General features: G+C 42.3%; 1 protein-coding gene across 1 annotated transcript in view; it reads right to left on the bottom strand.

Annotated features, from left to right (window-relative positions):
• The window catches only part of LOC149342681 (spatacsin), a 51,251-nt gene that overhangs the window by 26,502 nt on the left and 7,890 nt on the right, over positions 1-16,859 (bottom strand). The window contains exons 8-20 of the mRNA XM_089545147.1: positions 16,622-16,846; positions 15,237-15,419; positions 14,761-14,960; positions 13,939-14,156; positions 12,745-12,901; positions 11,236-11,436; positions 9,465-9,553; positions 8,299-8,502; positions 6,149-6,323; positions 4,165-4,331; positions 2,187-2,292; positions 1,679-1,838; positions 1,118-1,292 (exon numbers count right to left, since the gene is read on the bottom strand). Of these exons, the coding sequence (XP_089401273.1) occupies positions 1,118-1,292; positions 1,679-1,838; positions 2,187-2,292; positions 4,165-4,331; positions 6,149-6,323; positions 8,299-8,502; positions 9,465-9,553; positions 11,236-11,436; positions 12,745-12,901; positions 13,939-14,156; positions 14,761-14,960; positions 15,237-15,419; positions 16,622-16,846 (2,260 nt within the window). The remainder of the gene's footprint in view (positions 1-1,117; positions 1,293-1,678; positions 1,839-2,186; positions 2,293-4,164; positions 4,332-6,148; positions 6,324-8,298; positions 8,503-9,464; positions 9,554-11,235; positions 11,437-12,744; positions 12,902-13,938; positions 14,157-14,760; positions 14,961-15,236; positions 15,420-16,621; positions 16,847-16,859) is intronic.

Below are 16,859 nucleotides of genomic sequence, written 5' to 3'. Positions count from 1 at the left end.
TACGTTGCATTATAACATGCAACTTCTCAATGCATTCCACAGCAGCTACATTGTGTCTACAAATTGGTAAAAATGGAGTGCAATCAGTGCACTCCCTGAAGGAACAGAAGTAAAGCGACCGAGTGGTGGCAGCGTACGAACGGAAAGCGGGCAGGAGGGAAGCGCGTAGAGCAGGCAGCACATTTTCTGCACAAGTGGACAGAAGAAGAAAAGGTGCTGACATGAAGGTTTCCAGCCCATCACAACATCACAAGACTAGACCGTCCTGTGCATACAGAATGCCAACTCGTAAATTTGAATTTATTTATGTATACGCAACTGCTATGTTTCTGCTGCAAAAAGTAGCCCAGAAATTTCTAGAGCATCACATTTTAGCCCCTCTGGTCTAACTGCTTCAGTGGATGCTTGTTCATTCAAACTTGCTTAATTTGAACTCTGATTTATCTGAACAGACACTTTGGTCCAATCAACATTCAAGTGTATTAAAAAGGCTCATCTTAAATTGAATGCCACATAATTTTAAGAAATTCTCGTTCCCATTTGAGTCCTGATTATCAAGTGTTGACTATATGAACAAAGCTGTTGATGCTAGCTTACTGACTCATCTGTATTATCAAAGACAAGCAATGACCTGTGGAAAAGTATCCATAAAATGCCCCAGTGGTTGTCCACAATGTGCTACCAATACCAGGTTGTTTTTTTCTGCAAGTGAACCAAATAAGAACACACGACAAACAAAATATGGCACTTCAACATCTGAATATGAGATCCAACCATAAGTAAGCCAGCAAGAAATAAAATTGTAAACTGTAGATTGTGGGGTTTGATGCCCCAAGGCGACTAGCAGGCTATGTTGGGACATCGTGGTGGAGAGCTTCAGTCTCCACATTAATTTAGACCACCTGGGGTTCTTTGATGTGTACTGACATCACAGAGCACATAGACATTTTGCATTCTGTCTGCATCAAAATTTGGCTGCCAAGGCCAAAATTCGATCCCACAACGTTGGTACCAGTAGCCGAACACCAGAGCCATTGAGATACCATGGCAGACACCCAGCAAGAAATGTAGTGAGATCTGTCAACTAAGATTATCAAGCGAATGTTGCTACACCTACCCTGCTGTTCTTGGGACTTGCTAGCAGGAGCCTGCAGGCCTATGCGGGCATAAAGCGATGCCCTCAGGTCCCTTCGACGGTGCTCGCTCGGTCGCAGGGAGCTCACCACTGAAAGGGCTTTGGTTAAGTGCTCCTTCAGGCAGTTCCCTTGAAAAAGTTGAACAAGCTCCAGTACCTGAAACAACACATAAGGTTATGATACACTAATCAAGCCATCAAAACAAGCTAAGCAAATTACTAAGGAATTAGCGCACGAGTGCACAATTCACAACGTGTTTTGAACATTACAGCTCCTATGTTCACCTTGCACAGAATGCAAAAGAGAAGTATGTGACACAAAGCGAACAAATGGGATAATTAATACCTATCAATATCAAAAGTAAAGTGCCAAAAACAAAATTATATGTCTTTCTTTTCTGAAAGCAGAGGTACTTACTCAGACCACAGGCCTATCAGATTTTATTGGCTTAGATGTTGGCTGCTCGCTTAGGAGTAGGCCAGACCAGACGTAGTCAGCAATAACCCAGATTTCACGCGCTTAACACAACCGCAGTGCCTCACCTGAACCCTGGGCAACTGCAGCAGCTGTGCCCAGAGGAGGAAGCCCAGCCAGTCACCCGATGCCACACACACACGGAGCAACACATCTGGTGTGTCCAGGCCATGCTCACAGGCAAAGCGATGCAGCAGGAATCCCCCACTACTGCACACCTCATCCAGCCTGCACAACATTGGCAAATGAAGGCGAGCTCAACATGCGACAAAGCTGGCTAGGCAAGCTGAAGGTACACTAATTTCCTTGGTGCCTCGACAGGAAAAATAGGAGAATGCCAGGTATCACTGACCACCTAATCTGGAGGGTATGACAACAATAAGTCTAAGGACACTTTTGCTGTGACACAAATTTTGGCTACACTACCCATAGCAAGGCCAAAAAGTACGACAAAATATATTCTTTCCCCTCAGAAGCGTGCTTAAGAGGTGCACCTCCCTTTGAAGAAGTGCTTTCAGGCAAATGAATGCGACTAAAATTATCTGCTGTGATGACTCCGGCAGCAGAACTACTCACGCGGTACTGGCAGAATCCAAGAGTGTGTGCTGAAGTGAAATGGCTCCTTGGTGCAGTAGCTTTCTGGCAACCTCCTTGCTGTGCCGCAGTGCTTGGAGGACCTCTCCTGCAGCACAACCATAGACATAAGCATAAAAGAAAAATTAAACAGGTGGATGCCCAGAATTATTCATGTCAAGCTGCATTACCAGATATGAATACTCTTGAAAGGCACACTGAAAGTTAAAGGGTACTTAGACAGACCTGCATGCTAGACATTGTATACGCTTGACAAAGGGCCTCAACATGGCAGCAAAAAAAATAAACCAAGAAGAGGCCGTTCAACAGGCAGCAACACCAAAACAAAACACCAATAGACCTTGGGACAGCATCACTTCAGAGCTAGTTTACCGGTGAATTTGAAACACATCGCATGCAGTGCTCACAGATGCTATAGTTAAAATTTTAAGGCTACAAGAAGTTTGGAGCAATGGATGGCACTGAGGATGTTTGCATCTTCAAAGGTGAGAACAATCCAAGCCTAAGCAATGGCAACAGCAAAACAGCCAAGGAGCTTTAACCTTGACTCTAACATAGGTATGTCATCTGGGCACCATATAACACATGCATGTGTGATGCATGTGTGATGACCCTGGTTTCCCGAACTTGGCGAAAAATCGCAGATTTTAGCATTTTTCATAGACCTGTGTGTTAGCAGCCATGTTATATACTATACATTTTTTAATATACTGCGTTTGTGGACGTCAGTAGGAATAACAGAATGATGGGATTGTGATTAATTAAATCGTTTGAATTCTCTTGAAACTTAGAATATGGTAACAAAAACAAAGCTCTGCTAGTGCCCTGACATGCTTGCTCCCCTATCCGCTCAAGCAAACTACCGCATCAAGTGCTGCAGTCCTGGCAGCAACGCACCCACAAGCTTCAATGGGCTGAGTGATGATAATGGCACCTGTTGGAAGCAGTATTACTGTATTTGCACAAATATAACGAGTTTTTTTTTTTAATCACCTGCTGCAAAGAGCACCTCGTGATATATTTGAAACAAAACTACACGCAGAGCGTGAATTTTTTTTGCCCGCTGTTCTTCGATATACCCACAGCAGAATCACCTACTAGGATCATGAGCAGCAAGAAAAAGGCAATTTTTCGACGACCTTGGGTCGAGGAGAAGAGCATGGCTGTTATTGCACGAAAAGCCACATGCGATAACGAGCAAAAGGCTTGCCATGGAATACTACAGATCCTTTCTTCGTGGAATTTCAAATTTTGTGCTGCACAAAATCAGGGGCATTCACCATATAATATACCTAAGTAAAGTGGTTGTGGCACGTGTGATGAGGGGATCAAACTGGAAAAGGCTACCCCATTTAAGAACTAAAGGCTGTCAAAATTGAAAAAAAAAAAAAAAGGCCCTTTCAAGGAAGTGAAACCAAATTGCACCTGCTTTTTGATCGATTACTTTGAAAACAGAAAAAAATGGGTTTATGTGAGTTTACTGTCCCGAAACGACTCAGGCTATGAGGGACGCCATAGTGAAGGGCTCCGGAAATTTCGGCCATGTGAGGTTCTTTAATGTGCACTGAAAATGAAGGTTCCATAACTAGTAACTACTCTGTTGGCATGCACAGCCTTTGTCAAAAGTTTGGAGCCCAGGGTTGTTTGCTTCTGGGCCATGTGGTTCGTAATGCATTCCCATTCATCCCAAAACCTTTAAAAGTTAAGAGGAACTGTGATCCACCTTCCTCCGAAAGTTAAGACCATTCATGGATATTACAAAAGCCCCAGTGCACGGCTCAGAAACAGACACCCCTGGGCTCTAAAAATCTGACAAGGGCTGCACAACACATAGGCCAAACTACAGTAAACAAGCTTAACACAAGCCACAAGAGGCCAACATAAGAACATGTGCCAACATTGATGAAAATGGCAGTCACAGAAAGCAGTCAAATTACCTATGAAACTCGGCAACACATACCTAGGTCTGCATTAGGAAAAGCAAGTCGTGCCATTCTGAGGTTCAGTCTGAAGCTACGAGAGTCCGTGCCCAGAAGCTCGGCAAAGGCAACACTTGAGGCGACCATTTTCGCATCGTCTGCATGTCGTTCAGCAAGTCTCCAGGCTCTGTTGCAAGCACCACGAATCCTGCAGCAGCCAGACATGCAAACACCCCGTGTTCACATTTTTCTGCAAACCGATTTATGCCAAATGGCCCCCCAGAGGCAGATCTGTTTTTATGCTAAATTCTCACACAGAGTCAAGATCTGTCTACCATATTTTTTTTTTTCCCATATACTTTCGGACATTAAAACTATGGTCTTTCCATTGAAACAATAGGCCTTCAACTATTAACTACTGCAAGACCAAGAAACTGAATGAGCAGTTACTGCAGCAAGGCAGAGGGACACATCTATCTGTATCTGATGTGATCACATGATCACACCAGATACAAAAGAACCTCTTAACTCCACACAGTGTAATATTCTGCTTGTGGCAAGCTGAAATAGCAACCCTAATTGAGCCCCGACATTCACAACAGTCCGATCATCCCAAACAGTAAAACATTGCGAAACCACTGTAGTAAACTACAGTAACTGTAGTAATTGTAGTAAACTGTAGTATTAACTGTATTAACTGTAGTAACTGTATTACTGTGTGCCAATAACATGCCCTGTCACAGTGTGAGCCAGGCTTACATCCACATTTCAAACACAAGCTGCTGACACTACACAATGTTTCAAGATATTCTGTTAAATTTTCAACTTAGCTGCCAACACTTGCTAGTCTTCTTTGTATGCTTCTAACCATTATGAACATCTGAATGTGGATTACATCGGCAACTCAAAGAAAGTGGCCCAGCAGAAACATGTGATACCATATATATCCTGGACACATACAGCAAGAAGAAACTGTACCTGAAACTGCCCTTTACAGATGTGCATTTGTTTGAGCTTTGTATGCTCTTCAAAGAGCGGAAATCCAGTTTGTTTACAGCATGTGCACAACTGGGAGGTCTGGAGTACAAAACATCTACAGATCAAATCTGGTAAAGCTTTTTTGGCTAAACATGACTGACGTTATTACATCAATGCTATTTTCCAAAAGGCTTCCTAGTCAACCCTTAGTTCGGCTCTGAAACAATACTGATTGCTCAGGTTTATGAATAACTCTTCCATAAACTGCCAAATGCGAAACATTTCACTTAAGGGGAGACACTGGTCTTGAAAAGAAAATTTTATTAATTTAGTCATAGCTATGAAATTTTCAGGGCACATGTATTTTTGTGCGCTGATTCTAGATATGTCATTTAATCTCATGTAAAACAATTCCTTGACCACTTATGCACTTTTTATGCAAGTATTTTGCGGAGAGTTTTGAAGAAAATTTGCTGCAGGAAACTCGCTGAAATGTATGCCATTGGGTTCTCTTGATACCAAGGAATACAATAAGGGTAAAATTATCATCCTGGCTCTCATAGAACTTGAGTAATAGGGTACTGCAGCTGCCACTTCAGAAACAGGAATACACACTTTCCTTCTCATTTCTGAAGCGACAACTTCAAAACTCTATAACTTAAGTTTTATGATAGGCAGGAAGACAATTTCACCCTTATTGCATTCCTTGGTGTCAAGAGAACCCAATGGCATACATTTCAGCGAGTTTCCCGCAGCAAATTTTCTTCAAAACTCTCCGCAAAATACTAGCATAAAAAGTGCACAAGTGCTCAAGGAATTGTTTTACATGAAATTAAATGACATATTTAGAATCAGCACACAAAAATACATATTCCCTGAAGATTTCGTAACTGTGACTTCATTAATAAAAATTTTCTTTTCAAGACCAGTGTCCCCCCTCTCTAGAAACAGAAGAATAGGTCTCCATATAATACAGTTCTCCAACACAGTGCCAACTAACTTATTTGCCAAAAAAAAGTCATAACTGACTGCTCATCCCCAGCTTGCCTTTTACCGAAGAGGCAGCCGTGCTGAAGTATCTCCTGAGCCAGAAACTTGAATGTGGCAGCGCAGGGGCGCCCTTTGTAAAGGTAGTACGTGTAGCCCAGCTCTTCACGCAGGCCAAATTTGTCCCGCAATGAAGGCTGGGAAAAGTGGGGGAGCGAGAATCCTTCCGAGTCCACTGAAGGTGAAAGATGCGCGCCACAGTGGTCAGGCAAAGGCTTGATTCGAAATTCTGTACACGAGAAATATGCTGGCTTGCATAAGAGAAGTGCGTATTCCAGATGCAAGCGCAAGAATCATCCAATGACGGCAAATCTTTGGACAAATAGTTGGCAATAAAAAAAACCTGCTAAACTATTTCAAATATGCTACAATTCAGGAAAGACAGCACGTGTTCATTTACTAATTGCTTTAAATATATAAGGAATTACTTTCAAATAAAATTGCTGAATTAAATTTCAAGGAAAGACAACATATGTTTGCATGAAAAAACACAACTTAATGATTACTTCAAGAATATACTTCTACAGTCAATCCTGGATATATCGAACTCGAAGGAGATCGTGAAAAAGTTTGATATATCAATAATTTAATATACATAACTGGCTGTAGATAAGCTTATTTGTAACCTAGAAGCATGAATACGGTGCACCCATGCTATCGGCATGCTTCCTGCAGCAACACGCCACTCACAGGTGTACAGACACATAGCCTCCGGCCATGACCGGAAGCATGCCTCGCACTGCAGGCCTACCACGCGCATCAAGATCACTGAACGGTGCTTTGGAACTTGCCATCACCTATCATAACAGATCTAATCTTGCTACCAGTGCACTATAAAAACAATATCACATCAAAATTAAGCTATAGTTGATTTCCGCAGCGCCTTTCAGCAGCAAAGCAGGCCATGAGTGAGCCGCCGCAACCATTCGGTCAACTAAGTTGGCTTCACCGCACGACAAACGGTGTACGGAAAGTTGGCTTCCGCGTACGATAGCGGTGTCACATTGAAACTAAATACGCCGGACCAAAGGATATCCACAACCGCCCCTCACATTCCCCTCGTCACACGGTTTACAACGTCTTAACATGGCTAGTTCTGCCAGTAAATCTCCAAGGCTGCGTTACCGACACGGGTCAATGCACAAAATGGGATCGCAGGAGAGCAGTTAGGAGAAGCGCTACTTGCAGGGGAACAAGCAGAGTTGGAGATATCTACTTTACTGCTGACGGAAGTTCGACAAACAAGAACAGTACAGCTTCATTTCTGCATGGAATTTTCAAGGGGATATTTTGAATGTTCGATGTAAAGAACAATTCGATATAACAGGGTTTGATAATATGGGACCGGCTATAACTTCGCTGCCCAATAAATATGAATACAGAAGTTAACAAGCCAGACCTCTTAGGTATACCCTTAACTGTGTTTCCGTGCGTTTCATTCAAGGCTGAAGGCTAGCCTGCAGAAACAGCTAACCTTCATTGGCATCAAGCTGGAGCCCCATTTCTTTTTAATTTCCATTACAAGGCCTCAAGTACCTGTCCTTGTTCTTGTGCAGTAAATGCTTCAGTCAAAGCTACACTAACACTGGAAACAGCTTCCTGGTTCCTTTGTATTCACACAGTATGGTAAGTAGCATTTGCAGAGTAAGTACAGTAAGAGTACTTTGACACAGCTGCCTTTCACCCTTCCTTTGTGACTGCAGCGGGGAGAGTGAATTGTACCTGCAAGGCAGTGGTTTGGGAGCTTACCTCCTTTATCAAGACAGCAACAAAAGCAGAAGCATATAGGAAAGGGGCGCCGCATTAATCTGACAATAGATGTCTCAAGCACTGTACCTTATTTCTGCCCCCAAAACTGGTTTGGCCACTAAAGTGAAGGGGTTTGTGCTATGCAGAGAAGCTAACTTCCAGAGTTTTGCAAAGGTTCCATAGCTCTGCATACAGCCTGAGGAGGACAACTATGGGCAAACAGAAAAAAAATTACCATCCATGACAAGATTACATAATGACAAGATTTTATTATATGCACATATATAAATGAACGCAACTGCACTTTACTACATTACTATGAAATTAAGCGCAATTTCTGTTCATTGCTCAAAAAAAAAAAGAAGGAAGGGCACAAAAGTGTAGTTTGTCTCCATGCATACCTTGGCAGGCATTTGTAGACTGCCATGCGAATAGGCCACCTGTTTCGAATGGGGTTCCTTTTTGGAGCAACTGATAGAGCGAAATGTCTTCGGGGTCCATCGGTACTGATGTGACAGCAAGAAAGGTAGCTGGATCCTCCGCACCCGCTTTTCTCGGCAGGCACCGTGCGAGTGCCAGTATTGCACGCCGTGCTTTGGCAGCATCTGGACAACAGCAACATGGTGCTATAGACACGCATTTTGGGTGATCAGTTCTGCTTTCACAAGCACAGCCTGAAAAGCCTAATCACCACAGCTAGACCCTGCCAGCCAGCACAACTGCACAAGCTTGATCAAGTACAGCTGAGCTAAAGCTGCATAACGGCTGCATCAACAGCCCAAAAAAATTCTGTAATCTTGTTCTTACTGCAGTAAAGGCTCACCAAACTTGTTCAAGAAATGAGAGGCAGATCTGATTTGAAAATTTTTGCAAGCGAATGCCTACAGTGTCTACATGCAACCTCAATTTTCATTAAAGTTACTAAAAGGAGCCAAGTATGCTAATGCACAATGCACATCAAATTTTAAAAGCTTTCATATGCTGTTCATGCTGCTGAGACTACTAATATTGGTTTTCTGATAACCACATCTACCGGAAAAGCCGGTGCAGCTAAGTTTAATAGCAGTACCATGGAGAGCATGGCTACCTTTATTAGAGAATATGCATCATGACTACAAATAGCAAGAAGAGTTACAAAAGGCCAATCACTTAACTAGGCAGTAACTGCAGCGCTCAGAAATAGTGCGCACTGAGTTTTTTTACTTACTGCATAAAAAACGAAGCCCTTCTTGAAAGCTTCAGACCAGTGAGTCAGCATTCTAAAATGCTACGCAGCCTCACCATAACACGAAAAAAAAAATTTTTAATTTAAAAGTTTTACTCACACATGGAGGAGGACAGCATTATCCAACTAGTGAGTGAAGCTTTTCAATATTTTACTAGTAGACAACGCATATTCTAAAACCTCAATATGCAGTGAGTGCATTAAATAAAAAGAAATCAGGACTATGTTGTGTAGCAAAAGGATGAGCTTTAAAAAGAAACTGTCTACTATTTGTTACAGAAGCTGATTAATCATTAAGCCTAATTTTTCCAGCACTCTTTATACAAAAACAGCAGGCTTCACCATTGGGATCTTCCATCCATCGCCAGTGTTCCCGCAAAGCTGACACGAAGGAACCACTGCATTTCGGGCAGAGTGGTGGCAGTTCTTGCCTGAAAGAAATGAAGAAAGAAAGTTACAGTATAATTTTGATGATGTGATCACAGGTGATATGACATTCTGTATGATGGGAATTTGTAAAATATTACTGGGCAAGATGTATTGTGTACAATGAGCAGATATTTGAAGGTTCCGAACACTCTCCTGTACCACAGTGGAGGATATGAATGCAGGAGCCGTGACACCTGTGAGCACTACATGATGCGCTCACATTGTAAGCAGTGTGATCACCAGACACACAGTATGCAATGCGAACACTCAGCAGCAACGCGCAACATGCACATCGGCAACACCGCGATCACCAGTACACATCGCGAGAAACGAGCAACGACATTGCCATGCGGATCGCCAGTCATGCAGTATGCACCATGAGTATTGAGTGGCAGCGTGAGTACAGAGCAGCGGTGCCCGGCCTTACATTGCCGACATTGCAATCACTTGTTGTGTGGTAGATACCATAAGCAATGAATGGTGGCGCACAGCTGTAAATAAATCCCATCAGCTGAAAACACATCTTTGTGAATGCATTTCCCGTGCTTCTGCAAAAGAATGTTTGTTTTTCGATGATACAAACATTTTTCGAGAATTCATGAGATTCATACCATCCAGATTCTGTTGTATTTGCTTTGTATGAATGCCATATCTAAAGCAATTTGCAAGTATCAATCTAACACAAGCATACGTCTGCCCAAAACTCTGCAAAGATATATGCTTGCGTATTAATGCATTACTGAACTGACAATACAATTTTTTAATATTATGAGCACAAACATTATGCCAGTATGCTTTACACAGAACACATTAAATGTTTAGTATACATAATGGTCACAATGTGCAACAATTTAAATAACTAAGAACATTTGTCATTCCTCACAAACACTTGTGTAAGTGAAAGAGGAATGCTATAAGCTCTTATGCAACTTGCAGTATGGCTTTTTCTCAAGAGAAAACAATGCTAACAAGTGTTTAATAAACAGTTTATTTGAACTATAACTCATTAAAAAAAAAATGCCCAACAGATCACTCAGTGCAGACCACTAGAAAAGATTACAAAATGTTGCAAGCCAACATCATAGCTATTCAACTTCTTGTAAGCATAACACTTGGTTCTGTTACAACCATAACAAATCACATTAAGCACAAGCTAAGCATTAATGCTAGACATGCTATTCCTACTACATGTTTCTAATAGCACCCAGCTCTGCAGCAATAAATGTGCAACTGTTGCCACATTAAAATCTGACAAGCGCAACTTGGTTGTGCAATGCAGACATTGATTCACAGAGCCATCACAGTTCAATGACTCATCCAAACCCATTCAAAACACCCACAAATACCCCCCACCAATTTTTTTTTCCATAAGAAACCTGAAGGTTACCCAGTTTCCCTGCGGTTCTAAACATTTTCTAAGATGTTGCCCCTTCCCTTGTATCTGCCCCTTTGATAACCTTAACAACTTCCATTCCAAAGTTTTGCAACACACCTTTTAATCAGACTCAAAGAAAAGTCTATGCCACAGTTAAAGGGACAGAGGCATTAGCAAAAAATGCACAACAGGATAAAAAAACATGAGAAAGAGCGAGAGGTGCCTGTGATGTGCAATTAGAATGCTGCTTTCACTTGACAGTATGTACAGGTTACTGCGTAGGCGAATGGAAGAATCGTTGCTGCGTACCACAGATCTTTGAGAAAAAGGTAGAGCAAGTGGTACAGCTGGTGCTGGAGGCAGAAGTGGACCATGCGGTGCACAAAGTCTTCTGGTGTGATTGCCCCCAGTGGTGCAGCTGCGAGCCGAGATGGGCTCAGGCCAGCTTCACCCAGCAGACCAAGGAGTGCCTCGAAATCTTCCAGCGTGTCCTCATCCACATGGCCTTCCCTATGGTGCCATGAAAGGAATGAAATTACAGTGAAACCTTACCCCACGTCTCCAACGGCAGAAAAATTTATTTCGGTGCACTGTGCCACGCATTCTTTCTCGAAGTGTAAGGTAATGTATTTTCCAAAAAATAACAGCACGAAAAACGGGGACGAAGGGTAGAAAAACACAGGACAAGTGCTGACTCTCTACTAAAGTTTAATCACAGGAAACACGCAAATATAAGGGAACAGGCAACAACCGGACAACAAAACCACAAGGTACGTGCTACTATGTTGGGTCAAGATAGGCAACCTCACTGTCACGCAGGAGCAGGGATGGTTTGCTGATGCACAATCTTGGTTTTTTTCCCATTTGGTAAGCTTCAACAATTTTCCTGGTCAATTGGTCGGGGTGTTTATACAAAATGTCACTATAGTATAAGGAAGAAAAACAGGAAAACCCTTCGTCCCTGTTTTTCGAGCTGTTATTTTTTGGAAAAAGTATCACCAACTCGCCCGCCTAGCTATCGTGTTGAAGGTAATGTAAAAAAAAGCAATGAGTGGCACATCTGCTGTACTAAAACCTTCCTGTAAATGTCTTGCTTTAAAAATATACCAGGTGTTTCAGCAAAGGTGAACAAAAAATTTTTGAAAACAGGCTTTTTCAGGTATGAAAGCAGCATCTGCAGCACAATAATACCTGCATTGGCAGACAACATAAAATATGTAAATAATGTTAACTAGTTAGCCTCTTAACTAATTTCTGATAATTAACTTTTTAACTATAGCAGTTAGGCTACTGGTTGCAATTAGAGACTTGTAGCTGGTTGTTAGTTACAGCCATATCAGTTTTTAGAATTTCAAAAATGCGATTACCCTTGGGAATGTGGCTCGACAAAATTTGGCTTTTTTAACTAGTTACCTGTACTGAAAAGGTTGCTTTGCCTGCATGCTTTTCGAAAGCACATGTATTTTGGCACGATGCAGCCAAATTTTGTGCATTGTAAGTAAGAAGAAAAACTCGATGGTCATTTTTTTGTATTTATTTCAGAATGCAGTTTCTTCGTTTGCAATGCACAATCAGAGTTGCAATGCACAGTCAGGACACTGATCTGCAACCCATCGTTGTAAACGTTTAAAACTTGGGTTAGGCTCAAACACAACTTTTTTTGCAAATACTGCCATTAATTAACAGTAACTCTTCTACATATCCCTCTATGTAATGTGTTTCACCTAACAGTTCCCTCAGCTAAGCATCAACTACCTCAAGTATGGTCACTTGTCCCTCGTAATGCAGAGCTAAGAATATTTGTCTGGATTCACCTACCTTGCCAAAGCTGCTAAGAGCATGCGACGAATGTGTGTCATGCAGCCAGTCTCTTCCACAGCTTCGCATGGCAGTGGATTGGCCAGGGCTTTCTCGAGCAGCCCATATTCGAGCAAAAGGCACCAGGACTCATTGCCAGGCCCCAGGTGAACATTGTCTGAAAGAATAGGGAATTGAACTAGACTGGCAAAACGCCTCAATCACCAAAGGACAAAACAAGCAGGCAAGTACCAGCATTTCTGCAGCACTGCACTGCAGCTAGCCAGATAAATCCCTGGCAGCAACCACTAAAACTAAAACGCTTTAAATTACAATGTTAGCTAACAAAAGAGCTAGCAACGACATTGCTGTTTATTTCATGTACATTTATTTCACATGAATTACTTAGGCAACATTGCTACTCCTTAACAGCTAGAACTATATCCCACTCAAACTAACCTGCAAACAAACAAAAATTAGAAGAAATAAATAAGAACAACACAGCTGACTGCCACTGAGTTTCAGCTTTAAAATGCTAGCTGATGGCGAAATGTAAGCACGGGTCATCTTACAAGTTCTGTCATGCTTAAATCGAGTGCAATTAAAGTAGCATTCTCAACCAATGACTGCTCAGTGTACGCACAGCTATCAGAGCTGCCAAGTCCACTAAACTCATTGGACAAGCACCATTCCTTCACTCCCTTTGCAGGCATGAGCTCACTTGTAAACTGTCCAAATTGACCTGCGTGCTTGCATGTTCCCACCACAACTTGACCATATACCACAAAAATCCGTGTTTATACGATGTTTTTTTTTTCAGATTTTAGCATGTCAAATTTCAGCCTTGTATTATATGCGAATCCAAACAATTTTCAGCCCAAATCTGCAGTTCAGCCCAAATCTGCATGTGAATTGCTGTCAATCACAAAATTCAGGGAAAGAAAACAACAACAATCCCTTTGCATAAAAATCCAGTGCACAACCTCTTGCAGTTCGTTTTTCACTTGTGTGGTGACCAAAGACTGACTAACAGGTTTCAATTCTATGCAACGTGCCCCTAACAAGGATGTGTGCATGCTGACATCACCACAATGTCAAAGCGTATATATATTTTTTTCAGCTGCTATAGGTAAAACAGTTCTTTTGTAAAAAGAAGACTGATATAACACAAGCCTGTTAGTCACAATTAGCTATTAAAAGCTTTCTGGCACCAACCTTGTGAAGCAAGCACTGCATGGCCCTCTGTTAACACCCTGTCAATGGTATCAGACTCCCAAGACTTGAGCCAGCAAGGAGCCAGTCGACAATACGGTGCTGTCAAGCCATGGTTGGTCGCCATGTTTGAGTGGGGACTCAAATCTGGCGGCTGGCAGGGTTTCACAGTGGGAACAGCTTGCTTGGACCCATATGGCTGCTTGTGCTTGGCAATGGCACTAGGAAACATGAGAAGGTATGAATAGGCCAACACATGGATACTTCACAGAAGATGTAAGACAGTACCTTCAGTAGTTTTTCAAAACAGTTTGAACACATTTTACAAAAGTGTGTTATTTTGAAAACCTCAAAAGACATCCAAATATAGCACCTTTCTGTAGGTAACCCATCAAGCCAAAGAGCGAATTTAAGAATGGGGGGTGGGGCAGAGAGTGTTACGAGAGTAAATGCACCTTTCCCAAGCAAGGAGTTTTCCATAAAAAAATAGCATTGGCCTTCATTTATTTTATTTATTTTGATGAAGAATAGCAATAAATGCACTGTGCAAGAGAGTCGTCCCTTCCCCACATCCCCAACCGTCTTCTCTAAGAGTTCTCCACAGATCTGCCCCCTGCATTGGAACCTTAAGAAGGTCTACTTTGAGATTTTATAAAAACCCATCCACAGGTAGGATTGCAGAGAAATTTTAAAGCAGACAGTTCCGGAGACAGCTAGTGCCACCATAGTATAAGAAACAGAAATCTAGAACATCAAAATTATTCTTTGTTCCTATTCAGGTTCTGGCACCAACATTACCAGAACATAACTAACCCACTGCCTCACCGATGGCGTGTTGCAGAAAAGCAGGCCCATGACCTGTCATCGCAGAAAACGGCTTCAATCTTGGCGCACTTCTCCAGAAGACGAGTGTCGTCACTGGTCAAGACTCCTGCATTCGAGAGCTCTTCTTTCAGCAGTCTACTGATGCCACGGTCTCGGCAGAGAAGGAGCATTTCTTTTAATTTCTCTGAGCTAGAAAATCCCTGCGCAGAATGGGCAAAATGTTTAGGGAAAAAAAAAAGGGCGCATGAAATGTATTCTGGTTGAAAAACAATTAAGAAGAAGGATCAAGAAAAATAACCACCAAAACTATCCAGCTCTTATTTAATGAACATGAGCCTTAAGCTAGGATTACACAAAAACAGCGCGCTGTCCATTAACAATATGCAATTACCCATGCGTTGGAAATGTGTGTGTTAAGACATAATGTATTTGATGTATAGCATAAGTAAGAAAGCACAACAGAAGGCATGGCTCACCACGTTGCCCAAAATGAGGTCAGCCTTGGAAAATTCCTTTCTGCTCAAACACCGCAGAGCTTCTTGCTCTGCCACTTGTCTGAACGATTTCATGAGTTCTGTATGTTTTGTTCTGCCACGACGCAGCAGGTGGTACTGACCCTCCGGCACATTTCCATTTCGAACGCAATGAAGGATCACCTCCTGCACAAGAGTAGTATTTTGCACCAAGAGAAATGCAATGAAAAAGCATTAGTTTATAAGCATAGAAAATGAAAACAACAGCACTACGAAAAGAATCAAAAGCAAAAAAACTTGGCATATGTGCAGGTCAGTCTTTCAAACAATCACAGTCTCGCTAAAAAATGCTCCTGCCATCGCCAAAACATCCTGCTGAGTGGAAGAACAAGAAATGAATATTCCTCTGGAGAAAGCACTGTAATTGCCGCCAAAGGTTAAAACATCCACAGGAAGGTGAGCCTACTAAACTATTACTGGTGGCCATTTGTACTATTATTATTATTATTATTATTATTATTATTATTATTATTATTATGATGGTGATGAGGAGGAGGAGGAGGAGGAGGAACATATCTGCACAAGTGGGGCTAAGCAATGAGAACAGGCTACCCCAAAAGCTAGCGCAGTTGATAAAATGGCAAGCATAGAATGGTAGAACCACGCCTCTTTGGAGGCAAGGCTGCACAAAGCCACTGCATTGAGCTGTGCACCATAAATTGTGCTTGTAATTTTTCTACAATGAGACTCATTTGGATGGCTCACAACTGCATAAGAAATGCCGGAAAACACAACAGCCAATTTATTCAACAATGCAACAAGCACAGCTCTAGGCTTGGCAAGGCATGGCAGACAAATGGATAGCACAGCAGAGTTTTCTATGCTTTTGCACTTGCATGTCACAATTAGAACATGGCGGTGTGCTTGTATTGTAATACGCATCATGTATGACGTATAATGTACTGTCTTTGCCCAAAGTAACCAGGCAACAGAATTTGCTTCTCAGCCATATGGTGGAGACCTTATGACACCCCTAAAGGCGAGAAGGTCTCAAAAGATGAGGAAATGGGTTCTCCTTACCTTACACAGATTTAGAGCTTATAAGTGCTCCCCTACACGACTAAGAAACGAACCCTGTCGCATGGCTACTTTCAGCAAAGATGGTACATGCAAATATTAATGCGTGCACTTCCTCAGTTCCATATGCACACAAAACTTGGATTTGAAACTGTTATGCATGCCACAGCAACGAGTGGCCAAGTTTTCACAAAGATGGGCTGTCAACCTGACCAGCACACACAAGAAAAACTGCCCCTGAACACTGGGAGAAATGCATTCGTGTGTATCACAGCTAGCATCAAAGCTAGAAAAAGGCAACAGATGGCCACCTGGTCAGTGAGTTTGTCCCACTCCAACGCTGGCTTGGCTGTGATGACTCTTGCCTCAGCAGGCGGTTCATTCAGGTTACGATGCACGTGGCTCCGGAGCTGAATTAGGTAGTTGGCCAGAGACTTGCAGATGTGCCTACGAAGATCTGCCCTTTCGACCCAGCCGTCATCCATGTCTCGTGGGTGCAGCATGGTTAACAGATGGACGAGGCTGGAGAGCAGAAGCTGGAATAGGGGG

This window comes from Amblyomma mixtum, chromosome 5, assembly GCF_055824585.1.
Source record: "Amblyomma mixtum isolate Tamu chromosome 5, ASM5582458v1, whole genome shotgun sequence".
Lineage (NCBI taxonomy): Eukaryota > Metazoa > Arthropoda > Arachnida > Ixodida > Ixodidae > Amblyomma > Amblyomma mixtum.
Note: the sequence above shows the minus strand (reverse complement) of the source record. Positions and strands in the feature narration are given on the sequence as shown.